The sequence below is a fragment of the Xyrauchen texanus genome, chromosome 17, assembly GCF_025860055.1.
Source record: "Xyrauchen texanus isolate HMW12.3.18 chromosome 17, RBS_HiC_50CHRs, whole genome shotgun sequence".
Taxonomy (NCBI): domain Eukaryota; kingdom Metazoa; phylum Chordata; class Actinopteri; order Cypriniformes; family Catostomidae; genus Xyrauchen; species Xyrauchen texanus.
Genome location: NC_068292.1, coordinates 3,176,621 through 3,204,389, shown reverse-complemented (window position 1 = coordinate 3,204,389; position 27,769 = coordinate 3,176,621). Strand labels below are relative to the sequence as shown.

General features: G+C 39.7%; 1 protein-coding gene across 3 annotated transcripts in view; it reads left to right on the top strand.

Annotated features, from left to right (window-relative positions):
* The window catches only part of limd1a (LIM domains containing 1a), an 81,027-nt gene that overhangs the window by 40,518 nt on the left and 12,740 nt on the right, over positions 1 to 27,769 (top strand). For 2 of the 3 annotated variants that reach the window (XM_052146744.1, XM_052146745.1), the window contains exons 3-5: positions 17,214 to 17,281; positions 17,944 to 18,006; positions 23,205 to 23,335. In XM_052146744.1, coding sequence (XP_052002704.1) covers positions 17,214 to 17,281; positions 17,944 to 18,006; positions 23,205 to 23,335 — 262 coding nt within the window. Of the gene's footprint in view, positions 1 to 145; positions 202 to 17,213; positions 17,282 to 17,943; positions 18,007 to 23,204; positions 23,336 to 27,769 lie in introns of those variants that run through there. The other variant, XM_052146746.1, reaches the window with a different exon arrangement.

Sequence of the window (27,769 nt, the reverse complement as noted above, 5' to 3'; positions counted from 1 at the left end):
TCCCTTTGACTGTTTCTGAAGTTATCATGGAATTATTTGCTCACATTTGTTGGGTCAAGTATGTACATGTGCATGTATGTGCATGTATGTGCATGTTTGTTTTTGTGTTTGTCATATTGACAGTGCTGAGGTAGGAAACAGTAGGTCTGGGCTGTGTTGGCTGGCAGGGTGTTATGCTTCAGCTCAGTTTTTCCATAAAGGGTGAGTCTTTTGTGTTTGTAGCTTGGGATTTAGTCATAAACAGTGAAGTATTTTCCTGGTTTCCAAAGCCGTAAAGGAAATCATATATCCTTATTTTATTATGTTGATTCCAAGTTCAAAATTAATAAATAACTTCATTAGGTGTACAAAAGCGCACATTCTGAACATTAGGACCATTAAGATTATTTTGCAGTGATGTTATTTTTAAGATACTTAAGCACATTTTACCGCATTATTCTTTACTGTAATGCATTGACATTTTACTTTACCATTCCCATTGTTTTCGTATAATTTACTATATTACAGTAAAAAAGATGCTGTTGTACAATAATTTGTTTATTGCATAGACTTGCAATCCATGTAGCAGAGGACGAATCTCAGTTGCCTCCATGCCCGAGACCTTCAATCCGTGCATCTTATCACGTGGCTTGTTGAGCACGTTACCGTAGAGACATAGCGCGCCTGCATGGAGGCTTCTCGCTGTTCTCCGTGGCATCCACGCACAACTCACCACGTGCCCACCAGGAGCAAGAACCACATTCCAGCGACCACAAGGAGGTTAACCTAACGTGACTCTATCCACCCTAGCAACCAGGCCAATTGGTTGCTTAGAAATCCTGACTGGAGTCACAGCACTCCCTAGATTCAAACTCACGACTCCATGGGTGGTAGTCAGCATCTTTACATGCTGAGCTACCCAGGATATTGTATTTTGTAATGCAATGGCATTGCAACAATGGAGATTGTTGTCACGTGTAGCGCACAGCCAGTACTTGCCAGAAATTCCTGCAGTTCTTTTAATGTTGCTGTAGGCATCTTGGAAGCATTTTTTAAGTTTCACTTAATTGTCCAAATTAGGGCTGTCAATCGATAAAAAAAAAATAATCCGATTAATTACATGGTATGCAGATTTATGAATCGAATTAATCACAATTAATCACACAGGTAAATATTGGCTGAGAAAGCCCCACAATAACAAAAAATCATCATGTAATTAAAATTTATATAATTAAATTATACATATACAGTTGAAGTCAGAGGTTTACATACACTTAGGTTGAAGTCATTAAAACAAATTTTTTAACCACACAACAGATTTAATATTAGCAATCTATAGTTTTGGCAAGTCGTTTAGGACATCTACAAGTAATTATTCCTACATTTATTTACAGACAGACTTTTTCACTTTTAATTGACTATATTATTCCAGTGGGTCAGAAGTTTGCATACACTAATTTAACCTTAAAGCAGCTTGGAAAATTCCATAAAATGATGTCAAGCTTTTAGACAGTTAAACAATTAGCTTCTGATAGGAGGTGTACTGAATTGGAGGTATACCTGTAGATGTATTTTACGGCCTACCATCAAACTCAGTGACTCTTTGCTTGAAGAAATCAGACCTCAGAAAACAAAATTGTCTGGTTCATCCTTGGGAGCAATTTCCAAACTCCTGAATGTTCCACGTTCATCTGTACAAACAATAGTATGCTGAAACTTTTTTCCAACAGCTCTAACTTCAATGTACTTCTGTCAGATGGATACTTTTGGTCTCACTTTGGTTGTTGCATCATAAACGTACTATTTTTGGTCGCTGTGTCAAGTTTAACCGAGATTTAGATTTAGAAAAACACGTCATGAGATCTCTGGGTTCGGATTTATGTTCCATTGAACTGTGTTTGAACAAAGGATGTAACCACATATTCAGGATTGGGGGGAACAAATGTAATAATTTAATAATCAACCATGGAAAAAACCCAAAACCATATTTTTAAGGGAGACATGACCCACTCAATATCTATGGGGGTTAACGGCTCTGGTTTGAGTGCAAAAACGTGTTCTTTCGTGCTGTCTGTAGTGTGGTTTGTTCTCAGTATAAGCTATGTTTTGCCCTATAGAGCTAGATTTTTGCTTACTGCAAGCTGAAGAAAACAGTTGGTACATCAGGATTGAATTGCTCTGATGGTAGTAATATTCTTTATTATGGTCCGAGGACGTGATAAATCGTGTACATTTTTTAAAACACATTATTTGGTATATAATTAATCGCACTGAATTAATGCGTTAAATTGACAGCCCTAGTCTGAATACTTTTTGGACAACTGTATGAATATGTACCAGAGCAAATTGGTTGACAGGAACCAGAGTTGGGTCTGAGTGAACTAAACTAAATAGAACTCCTGCACTATAGTGGAGTTCAGATAAACTTTCTTTCCACGTGTTCTTCTTTTCTTGTTTTCCTACACTTTATTTAGCTCAGCCGTGGCCCCTGGAATGGGAAGTATTTGAAGGAAAATATGCATTCCTGAACTTCTCTAAATGACTGCCTTTGACCCATAGCGCCTCTCACTGCAATGACTCTTTTGTTCTCTGTGTGTGTCCAGAGGCTTGTTATGAGTGCAGTAAATGTGTCTGTGTATATGTCCACCTGTTGACACGGCATATGTGACTAAAGATAGTGAGAAAGCACAGCACATAGTTGTGCTGAAGAGAGCGGTTATCCTGCTGGAGAGGAATTCAGGGAGAGGGAGTGACTGAGGTGTGCTAATGGCTTGGATGAGCATAATAGTGATTTTCAATATCCTCCTGTAAAGCAGTCAGTGGAAAGGAGGAGACGAGAACCGGCTTGATAATATAAATAATAGTTTAATATAAAATTTAAAACAGAAGACACAAACACAAACACAAATGTCCGTAAAAAGGGACCGGGTGTGTATGATCACGACCCGGCCCCGACCTCCGCCCTGCCACACCTCCATATCACTGCAACAACTATTAAGCTATTGAATTAGTTTTGGGGAAAGCTACTTTGAAACTGTGGCTTCCCAAGCTACAAGATGCTCATAACTTAAATTAGTTGAACTGCAATCTAATGACTCTTTTTTTTTTTTTTTTTTTTAAATAAAATAAATAATTGGTTTGCTACACTGCAGCTAAAGAAATGTATTGTTTTTGATTAAAGATTAAGAGGGCAAACCATTTTTTTTTTTAAATAATGTGATATGTGTGGGTAAATAGTTTATATTTATGTAGATAAAAAATTTTGACAATCTTGGAAGCAGCTCTTGTGTAAATTGGCCATATTGACTGTGGAATGTTGTTGTGATGACATCACAGCCAGCCCAGTTTGCAAGTCCTCCACAAGACTTAAAATCTTAACAGGCCAGGACAAATTATTTGAGTTTTTTGTTTTAACACACTCAAAAATTTGCACAGAAAATGGTATGGCCTGCTGCACCAGCTAGTGCCAAGTAAGACGGTGCTCTTCAAGTCTGTTTTTACTATCTGACTCTGCAGACTGCATAAGAAGAGTCTTTGTGTGCTCTTTAATAACCACCAGCCTCTGAAGATCCAGGTACAGACCGAGACCCAGATGTTTCTTTCTCTCTCTTCAACAGACTCTGTGTTGTGGAGCCCAGTTTTTACCACTCACTGATTTTTTATCTCCTCTGGACATTCAGGACTTGCCTTCTTGAACTCAATTTGGCTTATTTGTGAGCTCTCTGTTAAGTCCCAGTGTTTGGCAGAGATGCTGTCAGTGGTTTGTTTGAGGGGACAGAGTGCTCATTGTTCAGGAGCCATTAGGAGGGCAGCTTTGTTCGTGACCCAGTCTAAATGCTCTCAATTTCACACCCACCAGGGATACCCTGACATTTAAGTGCTGTGTAGAGGTTCCTTGAAGTATTACTGAAAGTGTTTAGTGTGCTTGGTAGCCCTATGTCCTCCATCATAAGTTTAGAGACACACTTAAAATCATTGTAATTAGTATTGGTAAACAAAATATCTTGTGATTCTTAGAGGGGTGTTCACATCCTTGTGTTCATAAACTGCTAGATGGAGTGCAACAGAATGGATCAGAATGCAGGGATCTTACGAGGTGCTTTCACACTTGGTTCGGTTGCTTGGTCGAACCTGACTCAGGAGAAGAGGACCTAAGCTATTTGTGTATTTGTCTCAATGGATTCACCACCAAAACTGTATATTCACAGAATGGCACATGCGTTTGTCTGCCGCAGACACATTGAATATGCAAAGATTTAAGGAACGTTAGCATTTTATCTGCTGTGGGCCCATGGATGCATTGGAAAAGATGTCAAGAATGTGAGTTGTTCTCTGAAGACAAGCAGGTATGAGAAATTAATTATACCATAATAATTGCGACCAGGAGCATATACGCAAATCATATGTCATTAAATGCAGTTAAATATAGGACGGATTACGTTCATATCGGCAGTGAACCATTGCAGAGTTTACATGAACCATTCCACGGACCACCATTTCAAATAGACTCAGTTCCGAAAACAGCGTTCATAACATCTAAATGAACCAAACTTTGCCATCAAATGAACTGAGGTGCGCAGCATAAACACGGATTTCCTTCGCTCTCGCACAAAACTGGACACTCTCACTCAGAGAGTGTGTCCCCGCACTCTAAACATGCCAATCTGTTATAACGCCATATAGCTCTGCCTCTTTTAATTTATACAAATATTCTTCTTCTGTAGATGTTGTATATCGAGGGGAAAACAATGGCAGAGTTTGAAAAATCGACTCTTTTTAGGTAACTTTTTGTTTTAGGAAATTCAGTATAATGCATGGTTAAATTCGCTTTGCAGAATTATATTCTGATGCTCGATGACGATGTAAGATACAGTACATGAGCAAATTAAATGATCATTAACTATATGTAGCAACTCATGCCGTGGCTACACAAGATTATCTAGGAGGAATAAACAATTTTCCAGAACTCTTGTGCTGGCATATATGTAGAAAATCCAAAAATATGTGGAACAAAATTACGGCATGTCCATTTTTACAAGTTCAGCATTATATTGCGTTGAAGTGTCTTCATGTGTTTATGACAAGTGCAGTTTCACATAGAGATAGGGATAAGAGTTTATCAAAAATATTTTGAACTAACATCACTTTTCTAAAGCATTTTTTTCACAAAGTTACCCTAGCAGAGTAACCACAGATGTAGTTCATCACATTAACTCTGGACATGTTCCACTAACATTTGATAAACACAAAGTGTCTGAATACTTTTTGTCTCCATTTTGAACACTAGGACTATATCTATTGTTTTATCATTTCAAACCTAACAAATTCCTTTTTGTGAAATGTTTTACTTGGAAAGTGTGCTTGTGCTCACTTCCTTTAAAAAACAAAAATGCATTCTTACATTTTTAAGTATTGTTTAAGTATCCAAATATTTGGGGGGGGGAGTCACATAACGCCATGCAAGGATAGGACGTGTGAATGACGAGCTCTGCGCACTTTGGTAGTTTTAATAATTTTAATTATATAAACCTGTGATATTTGATGCACTCTGTTTCATAACTGTTCTAGGAGGACATTATGTCAAAGAATTCAAAATCCTTGGGCTCTGTGGACATTAAATGGCACACATGCTCAATTTGATACCCCCGAGAGGGCCATGAGCGAGAATTGTGGCAAGAGATTTTGAACATGTCGGCAATGCTGACGAAGGTCGTTGCTGACTTGGAAGATCTCACTCTGATACGTCGATCGATCACTGCCATGGAGGCGAAGTTCTCTGAGATGGTTACAAGTGTGGGAGATGTTGAGAAACGAATCGATTATCGGAAGTCATCGGAGAGGGTATTTTCTGCTAATCTGTTATAAACCAAGGTGGATTTGGAGCATATCTGGGAGAAATTGGAGGACATGGAAAACTGTAGCCGGCAGAATAAGATCCATACTTTCTGTATTCCTGAGGCCAAAGAGGGTTGGGATATGGTCAAATTCCTGGATAGGGTCCTTCCGTATCTGCTTGACATAACAAGCCATAAGATGGAAATGCAGCGAGCTCACAGGTATCCAGGGCAGAGATCCGCGGAGGGAAACAGGCCCCGATCAATTCTGGCCAAATTTCTGAGATCAACCTATAAATATCTTGTGTTATGCGAGGGGAGGAGTAAAGGAAGGCTTTCTTGGAAAAACAGCATTTTGTTGTTCCCAGACTTTGTGAATTCGACAAGAGAGAAACATGATCGATTCAAGGAATGCAAGAAACATTTACATCAACAAAAGGTTGCTTTTGCACTGATATTCCTGGCCAAATTGAGAATATATGCTAAGGAGGGCCATAAAACATTCACATGGCCACAGCAAGCGATGTCCTTCATATAGTCAATGGAGTAAGTAATTTTGTGGTACTCACGTTGCAGCTGAATGGACCAGCTCACTGATCATTCACTTGACTGATGAAACTGAGATGGTTTATTTTTGTGTGCTGGCTCTGCCTACTGGCTGGAGTGTATTATAGATTATCTTTTACTGAGTGATTCTGTTCTCACAAAATTTGTATAGAAACACTGGACCTGAGCAATCCGACGGCAAAGTTGTCACAGGGGTCCTTGTAGGTGTACAAGGACTTTTTGTGTTTGAAGGGATGGATGCCAGTTGACACTGTCTGGGGTTAATGCACATGTTTGTTTTGTTCTGGGGGATGTTTGGGTTTTAATGGTCGCACCAATGTTGGAATGTGGTCTTTTTACAATCTTGTTTTTGACACACAATCTATTTTTTCTTATATGTTAAAATGTCAAATTTTAATAAAAGTGGATTGTCTCTCTAAATGTGGAATTTGAATGGGTTGGGGCACCCCATAAAAAGCAGGAAGGTTATTTCTCTTCTTAAGCGTAAGAAATATGATATCATGTTTCTTCAAGAAATGCACATTTCTCTCTGCAGGAAGTGGAAAAATTTGGAAAGATATGGGCAGGGTTGGGAAGGTTACTGGAAATTTACTGAATTTCTGAAATGTAAATGTTACTGAAATGTATTTCACTACAGATTACAGAATACATGCTGTAAAATGTAATTTACATTTTACAGCATGTATTCAATACAGTAAGACATATACATTCTCTGAAAAACCTTAATCTTATGCAGTGTTGTTTCTAAAACAAGATAAATCAAATGGATCTTGTTTTAAGGATTTTTTGATTTTGTTACATTAAAACAATACAAACATTATTATCAAGAATAAAATTTTTGCCCTAATATCAAAGGTCTTACAAGGAAAGAAATGATGATCCAACGTGAAAACATTATCATGCCTGATAATGTGCATGTAAAATGGCTAGAAATAACATTTTAGATTAGCGTAAAGCTGACAATTTACACAAGGTATATTTCTATTTCTTGTACTCCAGACTTAATTCAAACTTTTTCTCTGTCTGCTCGTATAAATGTAACGCATCATAAGAAAGTGTTTCACCACTGTTCAAATGCACTTTTGATCGCATCCTTTATATGTATAAATGTTTTCCATCTGAAAGGACTTAATATTAATTTAAACAAATTCCAATAAAATGCAAAGTAATCTTCAGTAATCAAAATACTTTTAAATTAAACGATTCTAATTACCAATTGTATTATTTCAATTGTAACTGTAGTAGAATACAGTTACTTATATTTAGTATTTTAAATAAGTAATCATGTTACATGTATTCCATTACTCCCCAAATCTGGATATGGGGTGGGCATTTGTTTTTATAATGCTGGCTCGAGAAAGAGCAGGGGAGTCATTACACTGATAGGTAAACATCTACAATTCAAATGTCTCAAACAGATTAAAGATAAATTAGCAAAAGTCATTATTGTTTTTGCTGAAATTCAGGGGCAAAGTCTTATTTTGGCTAATATATATGCACCTAACTTGTATGATCAGGGCTTTTTTATAGATCTTGAGGGGATGTTGCAAGCCGCTGGCACCCCTCATGATATAATATTGGGAGGAGACTTTAATCTTTTGTTGGACTCAGTCCTTGTTCATAGTGAAGCAAAAGTGTGCAAGCTCCCTAGAGCAACACTGATGCTTCACAGGATGTGTAAAAATCTTGCTCTTAAAGATATGAGCAATATTTTTATAGAGCCTTTTGAACCCATCTGGTAGGGATTATAAAATAAATTTCAGTCCATAAGATTTGCTCTAGAATAGATTTTTTTTTATTTTTATTTTTTTTTTTAAATAAGTCCCTCATTCCATCTGTTGTTGATTGCTCAATTGGAAACATTTCAGTTTCAGATCATGCCCTGGTGTGTTGAGAGGTGTTGCCACATACGCAGAAAAATAATGTAGTTGGCAATTTAATGTATCTCTTTTGCAAAATACTGAGTGCACCAACAAATGCTTAAGACTGAAATCAATGTCTATATGGAGACAAACTGGTCCTGAGTTTCCTCTGTGGGTGTGGCTTGGGAGATGGTTCTTAAGGGCCGAATCATACAGTATGCCTCATTCACCAAAACATCCAAAGCACAAGAACTCGTGAAATTGGAATGGAATATTAAAAGTCCAGAGGCAGTGCCGCATGTCGTCTAATGTCCTCAGAGAATTGACCCAATTGAAATACAGCTATAATACCATTTTGTTGCAGAAGGTGGAGTTTTGGCTATTCAGAGCAAGGCAGTAATACCTTGAGTCAAGGGATAAGGCAGGAAAACTGTCCAGATATATAAAACAGAGAGAGTCTTTTTTTTACCATTCCCTCAGTGAAATCTGCTGGTGGTGAAATATTTACCTCAACCATTATTATTAATAATGCTTTCAAAGAATTCTATCTTGATCTCTATAGTTCCGTGTCTTCGTCTACTGAAGAGAATAGTAGAAACTTTGTGGAATCATTGGAACTTCCTAAACTGATGGCTGAGCAAAACAATTCGCTTGATTCTGAGATAAACTTGGAGGAGCTTGGCGGCTCCGGGGCCAGATGGCTTTCCGGAATACTTTTATTGGGTGGATTAAGTTACTTTATAGACACCTGGTAGCGGCGGTTCAAACATTGATTCATTTCAGATTATTTTCATCTGGATATCTGCACCCAGCAGGGTTTCCCTCTTTTCCCCTCATTGTTCTGTCTTGCCCTGGAACCATTATCAACCGCGATAAGAAAAGAGGATAATTATCCAGGGGTAATAGTGGGAGGTGTGGCGCATAAGCTTTTGCTTTACAAAGATGATACTTTATTATTTGTCTCCAACCCTACTAGATCTAGGCCTTGTCTCCACAGAATTATTAATTCCTTTTCTAAGTTCTCAGGATACAGAGTGAATTTGGTCTAAATCCGAAGCTTTGGCTCTGACGGCTTACTGCCCGGAAATGGCTTTTCAGCCAGATGCCTTCCAGTGGCCCAAAATGGCCCAAAGAGTTAATTTTGACACTTTAATAAAAAGGTTTTCGAGTGATGTGGGAAGGTGGGCTTCATTACATTTAGCTATGATTGGGAAGGTTAATGTTATTAAAATGGTATTAATGTTATCCAAACTTCAACTACCTGCTAAATCTCTCCCTATAGATGTCCCTCATTCTTATTTCAAGCAATTTCATAGCATAGCGAAGTCCTTCATTTGGAATGGTAAAAGTTTCAGATTACATTTCAATAAGTTACATAAACCGATTAACAAAGGTGGGCTAGGCCTACCCGAGATTTTGTTTTATCATTTGGCTCATTGGTCACTTCCACCTGAGAGAGCCCGTCCCTGGATTTGTATTGAACAGGAAAGTGTTGCCCCTCTTTCGCATGGCAAAGCCTTTCTATTAAACTAAACAGAGAAGTTACACCCAGTTATCTCGCATTTGCACTTGGTAATATATTTTTAATTCTGACATTTATTTAATTGTTGCCTGGAGCATATGACTGAATCCAAAATGATGTATTAATAAGTCCCCTTTCTGCTGGACAGAGTGGATTGTGAGGGAGGTTAATATGCTCGGTGACCTATATGTGAGTTGAGTGTTGAGATCCTTTTGAAAATATGGTTCAACATTTTGAGATTCTCAGGTCTCAATTCTTTAGGTATTTTCAGCTGCACCACCTGCTTTGTACTATTTTTGGGAGAAGCATACACCCCCTAAAGCGGCAGATGATCTGGAAGTGGTGATTACTGCTTTTGGAAAAGGTCATGAGGCATCAGTGTATTACTCCCTGCTAATTCAGATTCTGGGGGACAGAGCTCCTGATATTTTCAACAGATTAGGGGAAAAAGATTTAAACTTGGTATTAGAGGAGGAGGGAGTTTGGGCTAGGATAAAAAAAAACGTCAAATCAACATCTAGAGATGCAAGGGTGCGCCTTATGCAAATTTTACATCGACTCTATTGGACCCCCTTTAGATATGTTCGGGGAGGAAGGGTTTAATTTTATATAATTTCTGTTGTTTATTTGTTGAATGGAATCAATAAAAATTCGTAATAATATATTGTTTTTAAAAGTATTCAATACTTTTAGACCAGTGTATATCCTAATACTAATGTATGGGCAGTCTGATCTAGGGATGTGCATAACGACTAATTTCACTGACGTTTAAATAAAATTTTTGGAGTTGACTTCTAAAAAGAAACCACCCTTCAAAAAAAACAGTAAAAAAACATTTATGCAACCAATTTAAAATACTTAATCTATTCCAAATTTGACTGAAAAGGGGCATTTATCTGCAACGTGCTCACCTTGCATTATCATCATTGTACATTAAATATAGAACATGACACAAAAAAACAATTAACAGGTAGGCAAAGCCAAATCTACGAGAGAAAAGTTGTGGTATTTCACGACTTGCAGTCGTGCATTAGCCATTGATCTATCTAATATGACAGCTGTTCTGTAAAGAACATTAACCAATAACAGTTACGATGTAAAAAAAAAAAAAAAAACTATAGGATAGAAAAATAGGCCTGTGATGTAGCCTATAATAAACCTAAAACTGTTCATTTCTAGGCAACTTATTGAAACATACATGATGAGCAAAATTAAAAAAGCCTGTTCAGCTAGAAAATTACTTTCAAGCACGCACAGATTTAAAGAAGACTCAAATGTCAAAACATTAGGCTTTCAAGCCAATATTTTGGAAATCCGCTTCCCGCACCACCACCAAAGTAATTTCAATAGCTACAGTATTTTGCTGAGTTTTCTTGTCTAGCGAGAGGATATTTTCCTGTGCTTGCCGCGAGTGAGAGAGAGAAGAAGCATGCGCATCCTGCAGGGAACTTAAACTTTGGATCTGCTCCAGATATCCTCTTTTTTTAATAATATTTGTATTATTTATATTTAAAATGTTTAACATTAATATGACAATGATTTGCAGTCTCTGTAAAAATATAAAGCCAAACGTAAATGTGTAAAAATGTTGAACAGTTTAATGGGGAAAAATATTAACTGAATAGTAATTCCAGTGTTGACTACCAGCATCAGAACCATTTAGTCGACTAGTCTGAACTTTGTTTTTAACCTAATCAATAGAAGTTGAGATCTATGAAAGGGCATGGACTCTGTGGGGTTGTTAATCATAATGAAGTAGACTGTTTTTGTCAAGTGTTTTTTATTGTCGTTCATCCATATATAGTTATTACAGTACCCAGCGAAACGAGACAACGTTCCTCCAGGACCATGGTGTTACATAAACATCATAGGACAAACACAGAACCACATGAGACTACACAGACTGAATAAGACCTACACATTCCTACATAAAGTGGACATGCAAAAAGTACTGGACAGTACAATAATTACAAAAAAAGAAAACCGGACAATAGGCACGGTAAGGGACTGTGAGAGACAGTGCAGTGCCAACCAGTACACATTTTTAATCTGAGTAGTGCAAAAAGATGACACTTCATAAAAATGCCGAATGTAAACATAACATACTATGAAACAGGGTTATATGTACATAGCAGTTATTGAGGTAGCAGCCAGGTATAAAGTGACAATGAATTAAGTGCAACTCTGGACATGTGCAAAAGTTGGATGGTGTACAGTTGTGTGGGTGGGTGGGTGGGTGTGTGTGTGTGTGTGTGTGTGTGTGTGTGTGTGTGTGTGTGTGTGTGTGTGTGTGTCAGTCCAGTCTCTGAGTATTGATGAGTCTGATGGCTTGGGGGAAGAAGCTGTTACACAGTCTGGCCATGAGGTTGGACCAGTCTTTGAGGGAGGGAGGATTGTGATGAATTTGTAGAGATTTTTTGGAGAGATTTGTTTTGAAGGAATAAATCACGTTCACCGTTTCTCATATGACAGCATAACAGTGATAATTAAATGTAAGCACATATAGTGTGGTTGGTGCCAAATTGAACATGCAGGGATAAGTGAATTACCCACTAAATCTGACTGTTGATTGAATTCTACTCTGAAAAAAATTATTTAGCCCAAGCCATATGTATGGAAATTAAGCACATGTTTTTCTTCTCCGTCATTAAAATATGACCCATACATTGGACACCATTTGTCTAGTGTCCTCCCATTAGGTTTCTCAGCATTGCAACCTGAAAAAGATTGATGTGGCGAGGCTCAGAGCTTTATCCATCTCTCATCATTCTCATTTTCTCATTTGCTTTTTGAAGAGACCCCAAATCCAGAATGGATTATCGTTTCCTAGAAATCTTACATAGAGATGTCTCAGTGCTCAGTGAGAGTAAAGCTGATTTTTACCTCTATTAACACAGAAGTTTCACTGTGCTAGGGATGCGCAAAACTCCATACTTTATTAATCGACTAGTGGGTTGTCTGAACGACTAGACAACTATCAGTGTTAAGGATTACCTTAAACCACATGATGGTTCCTCTGACTAAAAGAATAAATCACTAAGTAATTTCAGATCAAATACATAATTATCGAGCTGAAAATTATTGAGACATACTTTTTGTAGCCATAACGCCCAGCCCTAGATGCTATGTACTAGAGATTATAGTTATACATTTTTGCTGGATATGTGTGCATGATGGATGATGTGGCTGGCTTTTGAGCCCTCTAAGCTCCCTGAGATATCTTCTTGTGAATATGTTAAAAGTTTCTGAATTATTACTCTTATCCCCCGGGAGAAAGATTAAATTAGCCCCCCTTGTCAACAAGCATTTCCTGTGATTGGCTTCTGTTTCCTTGTAACAAACTGATCTCCAACATCCACATGATCTTTTCATCTAGACAAATCTCATCTCATTTTCTCACTTACTGCTTGTCTGTTGCAGAGTATCGTAGCACAGTAACCATGCTTTGAAAATCGAATCATTGTTTGCTTAGTACATACTTGGCTCAGTGTTTCCACACATGAAACTGTTTCAGCCAATTGTGGCTATGTGATTTGTGTGCCTGAGACTGAGGTACATGCATTTGAAACATGTGGCTGAGCAGTAATCATTCCAGCATTAAAATAAACACTTTTAGATTGCCAGCAGACTCATGAAACAATCTCAATAAACGTTTTGTTTAGGTTGACTGTATTCCACTGTGTCTTGTGGGCTAATATCAATGACATGAAGGCTTTCATTGGATTTAGAGAGGATTAACTACATCAGAAAATGCATGGAATGTTCCTCTTTCCTGTGGGATGGGAGGGGTCTGTCTGTGTCTGTCTGGTGACGTAAAAAGACAGAAACAGCCCAGATTGGGACAGGAAGTCATCCCCATGGGCTAGAAAACAGCAGAATATCTGAACTGCTCACAGAGTTCTGACACTTTCTTAATGTATTTTGCTACTAATTTGTCTGAAATGTCTGCTTATTAAATTAAATTAAAATATCTCTCTCATGTGATTAGAGTTTGGACCCTGGTTTATTTTGACCCTTATCGACATTTGTTCATAAATCAGACTACATTTTGACACTTTTAGGTAATGATCTAACTAGATTTGTGCTAAAGAGAATTAATAGAGAGCAGAGAACAATTGAGATTGTGACATTGGGCCTCATTCATGAAACACGAGCAGAACAAATTTTTGTGTAAATCGTTCGTAAAGCCAGTCTGACGTAAATTTTCAGATTTGTGAAACTTTTCGTATTTTCAAAACATTAGTCGGTACAAACAAAATTTGCTCCTAATCCCGACATGTGTAAATCGTGCATATGAATGTTTTGTGTTCTTTCAGACAAACTGCCATGACCACATTTTGGTTGAAGTGAAATTAAATAAGTAATTCAAAAATGTACTAATAATTAAATGAGTGAAATTAACCTTAAAAAAAACAATAATAATAGTGTTGGCCACCGAGTACCAGTTCTTGTTTGCATTTGATTGAAAAAAAATTATTTAATGCCCTCTAACGTGACTGGCTATTTAAAATTTGAATTTAATATTAGCTCTATTATTTAGGTTTGATAATTTAGAATAGGCATCAGTTAATCACGTTCAGTTGGTAAAGTAAAGTAAATGGTATAATGCTAGTAAACCCATAAATAAACACATCGTGGGCAGGTGCATACATCACACAATGGGGGGGGAGGAAAAAGCCACACTCTGTCATATAGCTTGCAAATCAGTTAAATCTTACAGCTTTTCGGTCAAAGACCTTCTTGATGCATTCTATTCTTTAAAGTGCTTATCCATTCTTTAAAGAATTTTCCTGTTGCAAGGGAAATTTTACTGTTACCATCCAAATTTACCAGAGAAGTTTCACCAATGACGCTGGAAATTAGATCAACTGAATCACAGAAGATTAATGTTGGTGGACATTCTCCTGCTGGCTGGACTGAAATTTGCTTACACTAAAGCTCCACTTCAAAAAAATCTTATTGACCTCTTGGATCATTTAATTTAAAAAAGATCCTCTGATGACACAAAAAGCATGCAATAACTATAAGTTCCTCACTTCCTGTTTAGAACAAACATGCGAGTGTTTGCCAAGTCAATATTTTACGATGTGAATGCATTCCATCTGAATAAATAAATAAATAACATTTATTACTTTTCGCATAGATGTTAAACAAAATGTTTTCGTATATTTCCACAATTTTCATGAATGAGGACCATGAGGTAATTTAGCAGACACTTATGCATAAAGTGCATTAATAATGAGGAACATAGCAAGCAATTTGTCAAGCAAAAGTCAACAATATCTGTAGTATCGCACTGGCAAGTAGCTGGAGTAGTATAGAAGCTAACACATAAGAAAGAAACAGACAAGAAAAGATTTTAGTTATTAAATAGTAAATGTAAATGGTGTGGATTGGTTAAGTGCTCACAGAATAGATATGTTTTCAACTAGTTCTTGAATGTTGAGATGGTTTCAGCAGATTATGTGGAGGTTGGAAGCTCATTCCACCACAAAGGAACAGAGAAGTGAATGATCATGAAATAGTGCTGCTCACTAGAGATGATGAGAGGGTGCAACCATCGTCATGAAGTCTTGCAGTGTGGATGGATTCAATCTGGGGTCCGGACCCGGACCTAGGTGTCTGGCATAGCCTAATCTTTAGCAAGGCAGCTAACATTAGCTAGTTCATACAGTCTGACCCTACGTTTCCACTGGCGTGTTGTGAGCAAAGCTGCAAGAGCGTTTTTAATTCATTCCTACTGAAGCCGAGCACCAAAAGGTGGATTGTAGGATTGACAGTGGTGCGGAGCACGCCGTTTCCTAGTGTTGTGAGCGTCTAAGTGGATATCTTCCACGGCAGTGGAAACGTAGCCTGAGAAAGCCTAACTGCTTGCGTTTTTAGCGACGCACATCTGAACGTCTAGATGTAGACATAGGCTAAATATTGAAAATTCCTCAGAAGATGTTTATCGATATAGTAGATTTTGTTTATCACGATAAACATCGAGATTATTTTATCATCCATCCCTATTGTGAAATAGATTTTGTGCCTATTTGCGATGGGACCACCAGGCACTGCTCTTTCATTGACCGCAGAGAACGAATTGGGACATAGACCTGGAGGAGTGAATTGAAGTAAGAAGTAGCTGTTCCATCGGTTGTCCTGAAGGCTAGAGTCAAAGCCTTGAATTAGATGCGGGCAGCTACTGGTAGCCAGTGGAGTGAAATCAAGAGTGGGGTGACATGAGCCCTCGTTTTTTTGATTGAAGACCAGATGCACTGCTGTGTTCTGGACCATCTGCAGTGGCTTAATCATGCTAGCTGGGAGGATGTCCAACAGAGCATTGCAGTAGTCCAATCTTGCAATGATCAGAGCTTGGTCCTGGAGCTGTGCTGCATATTCAAACAGGGAAGGTCTGATCTTCCTGATGTTGTAAAGTGCGAACCTACAAGACAAGGCGGTTGATGAGATGTTTGCAGTAATGTTAAGCTAGTCATCTACCAGCAGTCCTAGGTTCTGGGCTGTTCTGGTTGGCGTTAGTGTGCTTGAACCAAGATGAATAGAGATGTTGTGGTCAACAGATGGGTTGCTTGGGATCACTAGGTAGGAGGGTGGACAGGAGGATCTTGTGGTTTACCATGTCAAAAGCAGCAGACAAGTCAAGGAGTATGAGGGTTTCAGCAACTGACAAGAGGGCAGTCTCTGTTGTGTGTTTTTTTTTTTTTAAGTCAGACTACCTAAGGTTCTATGAAAGAAAAGCAGGCAACTGGTTGAATACAACCCTCTCAAGAGTTTAAGCCAGTAAAGTTAGGAGAGAGACTGTAGGGTCTGTAGTTATTGACTGCTGAGCAGTGGGGTTACTTGAGCCTGCTTGAATGTGTTGGGAAAGTTTCCAGTTGTAAGAGACGTGTTGATGATGTGTGTGGGTGTGGACACGATTTATGCAGCTTGCAGAAGTTACTATACAAATATCTTTGCAAATTGTTTTTTTTTATGTGGCACTATGTAAGTAAACACTGTTTTCTAAAACACATAATCCCTGCACAAATTCATGTAATTGGTTGAGCTGGGCAGGTTGTGATGCTCACACAAACAGAGCAATGTTTTGATAGACCCACGTGTTTTCACTTTTCAGGCACATCAAACTATGAAGGGCTTACATTTATTTGACTCTGCGTACTTAACTGGAATAATAAAAAGTGTTTGAACATTGAAATCACACACTTCACCTTAAATAAGTCGACAACATTTAAGGTCACCTTAAATAGTAAACCCTTTCAAATGCTTAAGTTTTTTTATAATGAGCCTGTTTTTTATATTTATCAGCATTCTGTTGTGTATGAAGACATTTTGTTTTTCATTTAATAAGGAATATGTATCATTTAATGTCAGACAACGACACATCGTGAACTTTGGTTTGTCTGAAGTGCCGCTGAACTGATGATGATATTTCTCTGTTATCTGCAGGTCGAAAGCTCCGGGGGAAAGCCTTTTACTATGTCTGTGGGAAAGTATTTTGTGAAGAGGACTTCCTGGTATGCCGTCTTCCTCTTTTATGTAGTTTGCAAGTCTGAACATGTCTTGAGAGTGTAGGCCACTTTTTAACAACAATTTTAATGACCTGGAAACACAGTGAGCATCACAGAGCAATTTTGAAAAAAAGATTTTGCACTTCAAATAATATTATCAGCAACAATATGAAAAGCTGAAATGATTTTTTTTTTTATTTATATAAATTTAATGAGACTGTTGGACCCCACTGTATGTAATAGCTATTGATGAATGAATTATGTATGTAACTGTGATAAGGTGGATAAGTATGCCAGATTCATGTATGTGTAGCTGGATAAAACCAAAATCAATGCCAAATCAATCAATCAATGCCAAAATCAACCCATTTTGCTAGTAGATGTTCTGAGTGAATATGAATTGAGCTTTTTAAAAACATACAGATTCTCATGTACTACATAATAAGCTTATGAAAGGATTTTGGTTGGTTCAAAAGGGGTGAAACAGCATTCCTGTCACTAAAAGTGCTGTTCGCCTCATTAAATGTCCTTAAATTAGAGGAATGGTTATGTCTGAAATGTTAATGTTGTGTGGGTTGCAGAAAATGAGTTGACAGAAAGGAATGAGATTTGGTTGAACAGGCTCACATTAGCAGTAACCCTTCTGACTCTGTTCTTGTCTTTAATAGTACTCTGGATTTCAGCAGTCTGCTGATAAATGCAACGTGTGTGGACACTTAATCATGGATATGGTAAGTATGCTGTACCGCCACACCCTAGATTAGTCATAATTGCTCACGCATTTCATGAACTGGTTGGGTTCAAACTGTTTAAAGCCTCCTTACTACACAGTGATCACTTTAAAGACATTTAGACAGACCATAAAGATATGAAAAGATAGATGATAATGTACTGTAACTCATTGAGCACAGATGATCATCTCCTCTCATACACTCATTTTGACACAAGAACTCTTGGCATATCTGGAGACTGATCTACAGTAAGAGGCTGTTCTCAAAGGATTCTGTTGTTTCTAAAGGACACAAGCACATTCTAATTTAGAAATTAGATAGATGCTGTGGGATTTTTGAGAGTAGTCTTGTTAATGTTTTTCACACTCAAACAATTTAGTCTATTATTTGTTAATTAACAATGTCCAGCAGTGTATGTACCTGCATCTCTGGAAATTTGTGTAATTTTTTCTGAAAGTTCGGAAAATTCCCACCACAGTGTTACTTCCTGAACATCTCAAATTTTGTATAGTGTTTAATAGAATTCTGTGGTGGAATTGATTAAATTCCTTTTTTTATATATAAAATGGCCAACTCCTTTGTCTTGCTTTAACTAATTTCATAACTAACATTTTGTGTAACCTAATACAAACAGTTCGATAATATTTGTACACTTTTTGCATAAAATGGCTAAATTACAGCTTGATTGGAAATTACTCTCAATCAAAATATATCACTGACAAGTGATTTGTACCTTGAAATTTCACATCTTATAATTCACCTCAAGCATGTTTTTTTACTGACACTTTTATCAATTTGGTTAACAAATAAAAAAACAAAAATGAATAGTACCAAAAATAAGTTATGACGGCCTGTTAAAAAATTTCCAAGGAAGTTTAAATTTTACTTTCATATAACAAAAAGAAAAGTTGAAATCTGTTTGCTTTAATTAAAATCAGCCCCTGGGTCTTGAAAGTGCCCCAAGTGGAAGAAACACCCAGAACACAGGAGTCTAAGGATGCATTTTTAAAAGTTGAGCTAAAAAATATGGAACTCATGGTGAAAGACACTGAAAAACTGTGGGACGTGTCGCAACAATCAAGGATGTCAGCCTGTTTACACTAGTGCTGTGAATCAATTACATTTTTTAACTAATTGCACAGTTTTCTGTAATTAATCATGATTTATAATGGTACATGAAATATTAAAAAAATTGAATGTAAATATATTTATATAAATATCTGTTTCTTATTTATTGTTTATTATAAATATATTTACTTTATACTTTGTCTTAGAGAACTTGCAAGTAATTGATTAGTCATAATTTATTTTAATTATTTAAATATGAACATGTTGCAAATATAATTAATTACCGTAATTTCTGGACTATAAGCCACAACTTTTTTCCCACGCTTTGAACCTCGCGGCTTATACAATGACGCGGCTAATATATGGATTTTTCCCGCTTTCAAATTTTATAAAAAAAATAAATAAATAAAAAACATTATGTGACATGCTCAGTTTTTAGGCGGCGTGAAGCTTTCATTAGACCAATGAAATTGCAGAACGGGTTAAGGTCAAAACAACTTTTTTTGTTTACTGTTTAGATTAAATCGAGCGCGCTCAAACTTCCCATCATTCTGATTACGGTAGTAATTTTGTCACCCTCACCATGGCAAAGACATGGAGAAACGCATATGATGCTGCTTTCAAGTTGAAGGCGATTGATCTGGCTGTTGGAAAAGGAAATAGAGCTGCTGCACGGGAGCTTGGTCTTAATGAGTCGATGATAAGGCGTTGGAAACAGCAGCGTGAGGAATTGACTCAGTGCAAAAGACAACTAAATCTGAGGCTACTCAACTCCGACACCGAAGGAGATGACTTCAGTGGTTTCAGTGCACAGGACGAGGAAGATGGTGACCAATGACTTTCTTGGTAGGCTACTGTTTACTGCAAATGTTTTATTACAAGCCGTGTGTGGCAGCGGGGGCGTGGTCAAGCGCCCGTCCGGGAAAGAAAAGCTGTAAGGGCGCTTACACCTGCGCTAAATTATGTCTAACACCGGTGTCTAATTTCAAGTGCCCTGCTTCACGTGTCCTTCTTGGGAAAACTGTCACGTGGGCACCAGTGTGACAGTTTTCAGCAGGGCACTTGACGTTCCAGGTAAGGCTTTTAATGGCCACAGCAATGTTTACAATCAATTTTATAAAGTTTCTCAATTCTTCTATGCGCCAACACTAGACTGACGTGTGTCACTCTCTCAGCTCTGTGGCTGCTGCCTTTTTATGCCGCTCTCCCCATGCTTACTGAAATTAGACACCGGTGTTAGACATAATTTAGCTCAGGTGTAAGTTGACCACGCCCCCGCTGCCACACCGTGTTTCGTTAAAGCCTATTTATTTTTGTTACAAGCCGTGTTTCGTTAAAGCCTGAGTAAAGTTCATTTGTTTCAATGTACCGGTAGGCACCTGCGGCTTATAGACAGGTGCGGCCTATTTATGTTCAAAATAATATTTTATTTAAAAATCAGTGGGTGCGGCTTATATTCAAGTGCGCTCAATAGTCCGGAAATTACGGTATACACATTTTACAGGTTTAATTATTTTAAATAAGTTTATCTATATGTTATTTCAAAAAATCAGTGGGCATTTCAAGTTTGGCTAAATCTTCTGCCATTTTCCAGTGTACTTTTTAAATAATAAGATCAAATGGGCAGAATCAATTTACATCAAGATTTATTAGTATGAGAATCTTAACTGTACATTGCCAATGCTTTATTATAAATTCAAATATAAAACATATTGAATGGGTACCCTTAATTTTGTTTAAAATCTCAAAATTATAATTGTAATATAATTTAGTCTCTACTGAGCACACGCTGGGTCTCTCTTGCACACTTTCACTTTTGACATTGACACTGGATCAGATGACCATGTGTCACTCATGATGAATAAGCGTTCACTGCTCCACACAATCAGTTTCATCGTGAGGATGAGCAGTCGAGTTGAGCGTGGACCTCCTGAATATTTATTTATGCCAATATCAGCCACAGGAAATGGGAAAAAAACATTTAGTGTAGTTTTGGGAAGAAAAAAGGAAACCGCATTAATTGTGAAATGTTTTTTTTTTTACTTGTTAAACAGTCAACTATTAATTGCAGAAATTAAAACGTTAAATTTCCCATCCCTTGATTACATGCATTAATGCTAATTAGAAAATAGTGCAGACGCAAGAACATGCCCTTTGTAAACAGCCCCTAAGAGTAACTAAACATAATATAGCTGCAAGCAGCGATGATGAGCCCAAGCACCATGGGTCCATTTCCACCCGGTGGCTTTTTGAAAACAATGCATGATGGACACATGCATTTGGTTGAGTAAACAAGTTAGACACCATGTGTTATTATCTACTCTGACATAATGTTTAACAACTTTGATGTGTGTGGCAAATGAAATAAGTGTTTAATTATGGCAAGTTTTAGAATACCTTTGAACATCTATTGTTGCCAGTTGGAGGCCCTATGACCGTGACCCACCATAGCCACATTCATGTCAAAAGCATTATTAAACACATGGCTGAGTTTGTCAAATTCACCCGAATACACTACAATATCATATAATTTGATCCGCTGCCATGACAACACTTCAAGATATCAAGAATCCCTTCACAATTTTACATCAGCGTGTCTTGACAGTATTTTTAACAATTTCTAAGGCATTTGGGTAAAAGTGAGAGGACTATTTCAGTCTATTGTATGTGCCACACTTCCTGTTTCCAGTTGGTGGCACTATGACCGTGACCCACAGTAGCCTTACCCATGTGATCAGCCCCCATTACCAAGTATACAGCTAAATTTTGATCTAAATCACACAATTCACGCAGAAGATATGAGACACTTCCTGTTTGCCATTAATTTATTGCCTTGCCATGGCAACACCATTAAATATATCAAAAATCTGTTTACAATTTAAATGTTTTTGCATAATTTTGCCTAAATTTGGTGACAATCACATGAATCCCTTAGGAGGAGTATTTAAAAGTTCAGAGCCTGCAATTTCCAAAAAAATCAATCCAAAATGGCAGGCTTCCTTTTGGGCATAACTAATGACTGAGTATGAAAGTTGTTTAGCTTGATGAGAACTATATATGTACCAATTTTGGTGACTGTAGGTGAAAATGGCCCCTTGCCCATATTCAAGGGGGCACTACAGTCTACAGCAATTCATGTAAACACAAGAGTGCTATTTTAAAGTCTGTTAAAAGTTCCATACTTCCTGCTGCCAATTGGCAGCACTATGACCGTGACCCATAATAGCTACATCCATGTGATCAGCCTCCATTACCGAACACTGAATTTTCATTAAAATAACACAATGCACACAGAAGATATAAGGCACTTCCTGTTTTCCATTTTTCTCCATAAATGTATTGCTTCGCCATTCAAAATATAAAAAATCAGTTCGCAATTTAGCATCTACAATGTCTTGGCATGATGTTGCACATCAAATCTCCACTCGCTTGCATCTCTCTCCTGTTTTCTAATCTGTCTGTGGCTCATGCAACACTCATGTGAAAACAGGCTACACTTGCGCATTTCAGATGAGAAGCATATTTAGCACTTACAAAGCGCAGAGCGCAAGATGAATAGTATTTAATTTGCTTCGGGCCCGAAATTTAGCTTTATCGGTCCACCAAAAAAAATTTCAATAAAAGAAAAAACCTTGACTATTTAAGCATTGAAAAGCATTTTAATTATCCATCAATGTTTTAAAATTTTCTGAAAGACAGAGAAGTTTCAGTTACCACAGCCTCTGATGTAATACTTAAGTAGTGTTTTCCATTGTGCTCAGGTAACATTAATCTCTGTCCAATCACATTGGAGACACATTTGACTGCAAGTTGTAAACGCAATCCAGCTACAGAATATCCAGATACTATCTGGATATGAAACGCATGTTAATGCAAGGTGTTAATGGGGCCATAGTAACATGAATCCACATGTTGCTCAGAGTCACTTAAGAACAAATGTGATGCAGTCGTGAAAGGCAAAAGTTGGACAACACTAAATTCCAGAAAATAAACCGAATTAAATTGAATGGAGCTTTGATGCTGTTTGGAGCTGTTTGCTAAAGAATTGTGTATGCACATGTATATACAGAATACACACATGAAAAGTTGTTAGCCGTCTGTTGTTTGGCAGCATATGTGTTTCTCCACAGATCCTGCAGGCACTTGGGAAGTCTTACCATCCAGGCTGCTTCCGCTGTGCCATCTGTAATGAGAGTTTGGATGGAGTGCCTTTTACTGTGGACACTGAGAATAAGATCTACTGTGTCAAAGACTACCACAGGTGAGTTCATGATTGTTTGTGTGCAATCAGAACTCTTGGTGTTTGTGTGTGCGAATGTGTGTGTGTGTGTGTGTGTGTGTGTGTGTGTAACGTTGGGCAACGTTGTAGGCAGCGCCATGAGGGGAGGGCCAATAAAGACTGTTCCCTCCCCTTTCTGTCATGGTGCTTTACAGCGGCCAAATGGGGGCTCTGGACGGGTGCGAGGGGCTGGTAACCCCTCTACCCTCAATCTCATTACCACTAAACCACGAGATATAATTAAGCTAGTGCCGGAGGCCCTGGGGGGACAGGCGTCTATGACGTCTCCTGGCCAAACTCCATCAGGCAGAGCCAGGAGACTGAATCCTCACCCTCGGGGCTCCTCCAGAAACAACAAAAAGCCACTATGGATGGCCACGTGGAATGTTCGAACGCTCACAGCGGAGGAGAGGCTGCCACTCCTCTGTCGGGAGCTGGACCTGTACCGCCTGGATCTCTGTGGTGTTCAGGAGGTCCGGTGGACCGGCTCTGGCTCTTGCCACTATGAGGGGTGGACTGTCCTCTACTCGGGGCAGGCGACTGCCAAACAACAGGGAGTGGCTCTTCTTCTGAACAAGAGAATGAAGGCAGCGTGGCGGCGAGGTGTGGGAAGCTGTCAGCCCCAGGTTACTTTGGGTTCGCCTTCCCATCAACCAGAGGCGAGGAGTGGTGGTCGTGGTTATTTATGCCCCCACCGAAGACGAACATCCGTGGAGGGATGCGGGAAAGACCGATGAGTCAGATGCCTTCTATGACCACCTGTCACAGGTGTTGGCTAAAGTGGCCCCTCGGGATAGAATCATCATGTTGGGTGATTTCAATGCCCAAGTTGGTCATGATGCTAGCACCTGGTCAGGAGTGATTGGAAAACATGGGCCTGATCAGCTCAATAACAACGGCAGGAGGCTGCTAGATTTTTGTGCAGCCCATGGGCTTGTAATTACCAACACACTGTTCCGTCATCGGTGCATCCACACAACATCATGGATGCATGCCGGGTCCAAGCAAGAACATCTGCTGGACTACATAGTGACGGAACAGCGGATGCTGAGCCCATGTCCTTGACACCAGGACCTACCGTGGAGCTGATCTGCCCACTGACCATCGACTTGTCATCTGTAGGATGCGCCTGCCATTCTTCCACTCCGGTGGTGGGTGTAAACCCAGGGCCCCTTTCAAACCCATAGTGGCCTGGTCTAGGCTAGCTGATGAAAGTTGCAAGCGAGAATTTCAGCATCGCTTGCAGCGGGAGTTGGCATCGTCCCCCACTCCTCTGGATGTCGAGGGGAAATGGGCGAGGTTTAGGGCTGTGGCTCATGTAACTGCAATGGCAGTTTTGGGCACACGGTCCAGACCTCCTCAGAAACCCTGGCTGACAGAGGAGGTGTTCAGGCTGGCTGAGAAAAAGCGACAGGCCCACTCTCATCGTCTACAGCATCCCACGTCAGAGAATGAGGAGGATTACCGCAGCCTTTGCTCGGAGGTTCGGAGAGCCTTGAGGCGCTGCAAGGATGGTTGGTGGTTGCGGGTTGCTGAGGAGATGGAGTCTGCCTCAGTGGCCCACGATCACAAATCGCTCTTTAATTCTATCAAAAAGTTACTTGCAGCGCACACCTATTACCATCATTAGGGGAAAGAATGGTGATCCAATCTCCGACCCCCAGAAACAGGTTTACAGATTTGCTGAGCATTTCTGTGAGGTCCTGGGGAGGGAAGTCCCTGAGCCTGGAAAACATTGTGGGACAAAGTGGGGATGACCCTGCTGGGGCTCGTGGTGCCACAAATATTGAAGGAAGAAGTCACTCCTTGTGGGTGGCTGGCTGAGGTACCATCTTTAGAGGAAGTACTGAAGGCGATCCAGAGCCTGAGGCCAGGAAAGGCACCGGGCAGAGATGATCTCCCCAGTGAAATGCTGAGGGAGGGTGGTGTTTGTGCACAGACTGCCCTACATGACATCATAACAACAGTCTGGACCACTGGGCGGGTTCCGTGAGGATTGGAAGGATGCTCTGGTGGTCCCTCTCTTTAAAAAGGGGACCGCTCAGATTGTAATAACTATAGGGGCATCTCACTCCTCAGTGTGCCAGGAAAGGTCCTGGCAAGGATTATTCAACATCGCCTTGCCAGGCACGCTGAGGAGAGACTTGCGGAGCCCCAGTGTGGTTTCAGGAAGGGGCGGTCTTGCACAGATGCCGTATTCTCTGTCCGTCTGCTACAGCAGAGGTGTAGGGAATTCCAGCAAGACCTACATCTCTGCTTTATTGACCTGGTCAAGGCCTATGATACCATCAGTAGGCCTGGGCTCTGGGTTGTTCTTCGTGCTTCCGGAATCCCAGACCCGCTGCTCACGATCATTAAGGACCTTCATGATGGCGAGCGGGCCCGGGTAAAACTACGTGGTCGGGAGTCGGAGCCATTCCCTTTTCACCTTGGAGTGCGACAGGGATGTCCTCTGGCCCCCACATTATTTAATATCTATTTTGACCATGTGGTTCGTGAAGACTTCGATGCTGTACTGGAGGAATTTCCATCTGGTACAGATATAATGGGAGGTTGATCGATGCCCGGGTGCGGTCAAGGGATGGCTCCCTATTGGTCAACCACATTATGTATGCTGATGATCTGGATATTGCTGCTCACTCAGAGGAGGAGTTGGAGGCGCTGCTGATGAACCTGGAGCTTGCCACTAAGAGATGGGGCCTGACCATCAGCCCAACCAAAACTAAGCACCTTCCTGGGTATTATGTACCAACGGACACTACACCCCCACAGCTCCCAATTGGTGATGGGGCAGTTGTGGAGAGAGTGGAGTGTTTTCCATACCTGGGAAGTGTGCTTATGACCAGCTCCGGTTTGACAGCAGAGGTCTCACTCCAAATCAGTCGAGCGGCATTATCTTTTCATCGGCTGCGTAATGCTGTGTGGAAGCTACCCGGTTTGTCGCTCCGCACAAAGCTTCAAGTATTCTCGGCCACGGTCATTCCCTCCCTTCTCTATGCTTGCGAAACGTGGACCCCCCTAATGGAACATCATCGCCGGCTAGAAACATTTAGGCTGGCCTGCCTAAGATCCATCCTGGGTTTAACCAGGCTGGATTGTGTGAGGAGCTCACAAGTCTTTGAAAGATGTGGACAAAGTCCCATCGGTGAGCTCCTCCGGCAGGCAAGGTTGCGTTGGCTGGGTCATGTAGCCCGCATGCCCGGCCACCGCATGCCGCATGCCTAAACAGTTATTGTTTGGCCGGATAGAGGGGCTAAGCGAGCGACACGGGCTGGAGAAGAGATGGAGTGATGTGGTACAGGAGGATCTGGAGCTGAGTGGACTTGCCGACGACTGGTACCAGCAGTGTCAAGATCGGCCTCTTTGGAGGAGGCTTGTGAAGGATGCTGCTGGCCAGTTGGAGGCAGTCAGCCTCCAACAACAACGGAGGGCAGAGTAGCGACGCTCACAACAACGAGCAGAGCGCAGGGTGGCTAAAGCACAGCAAGTTGGCACAGTAGGGGGCACAGGTGGTGCATCAACCAGTCATCTCAGTCATTCGACCCATGTCACCGGTTGGATCTGTCCCGTGACCTCCTGCCAGCAGGCGTTCGACACTTCACGTGGCCTTAACGTGCACATAGCCTGGCACAAGCGTCGTGGTGACGTCACCGCCACTTAGTGGCGAATGGCGGTTGTTTGTTTGTTTGTTTGTGTGTGTGTGTGTGTGTGTGTGTGTGTGTGTGTGTGTGTGTGTGTGTGTGTGTGTACGTTTTTATACTACATTATGGGGACCAAAAGGATAGTAAAACCTGAGATCACCTACCTTGTGGTGCCCAGCCAGTGGTCCACACAAGGGAAGTGGCTTATTAAACATATAATACTATTTATTTATTTTTTTAAATGTATGAATGTAAATTTTGCAACCAGAATTTCAAAAACAAACTTACCCTGTAAAAAGTGTGACAACAAGTTCCGGTCTCCCCTATTTATTCAGGTCTGTTTATTGATTATATTTCCTTACTTAACATTATTTTATTTATTTATTTTTATTGGCCAAATTCTGCAAAAAGGACAACAGTTAATATATTTTCCAGCTATTATTATAGCATAGTGTTGATGTCTGCTCTCCATTAACATCATGTCTTTAGATTTGTCTGGGAAAGCAAAGATTAACATCATATGCGTTGAAAGAGAAAGAGCTATAAATATCCTTTAGTGGATGGTAGATATGTGTGCTGTGGTATATTCTCTGTAACTTTTTCCACAGGCATTTTCCTAGCAGTAGGTAATGTAATGACATTTTAGTGTGACTTTTATTGATGCTGATGGTGTGTGCATGTTTTAATGCTTTGCTGCTCTCCAAATTCCTCTCATGCATCCTTTGCTGTGAGCAGTGTACTCATTCTCATTCCCAAACCTCAGACAGACAAACAG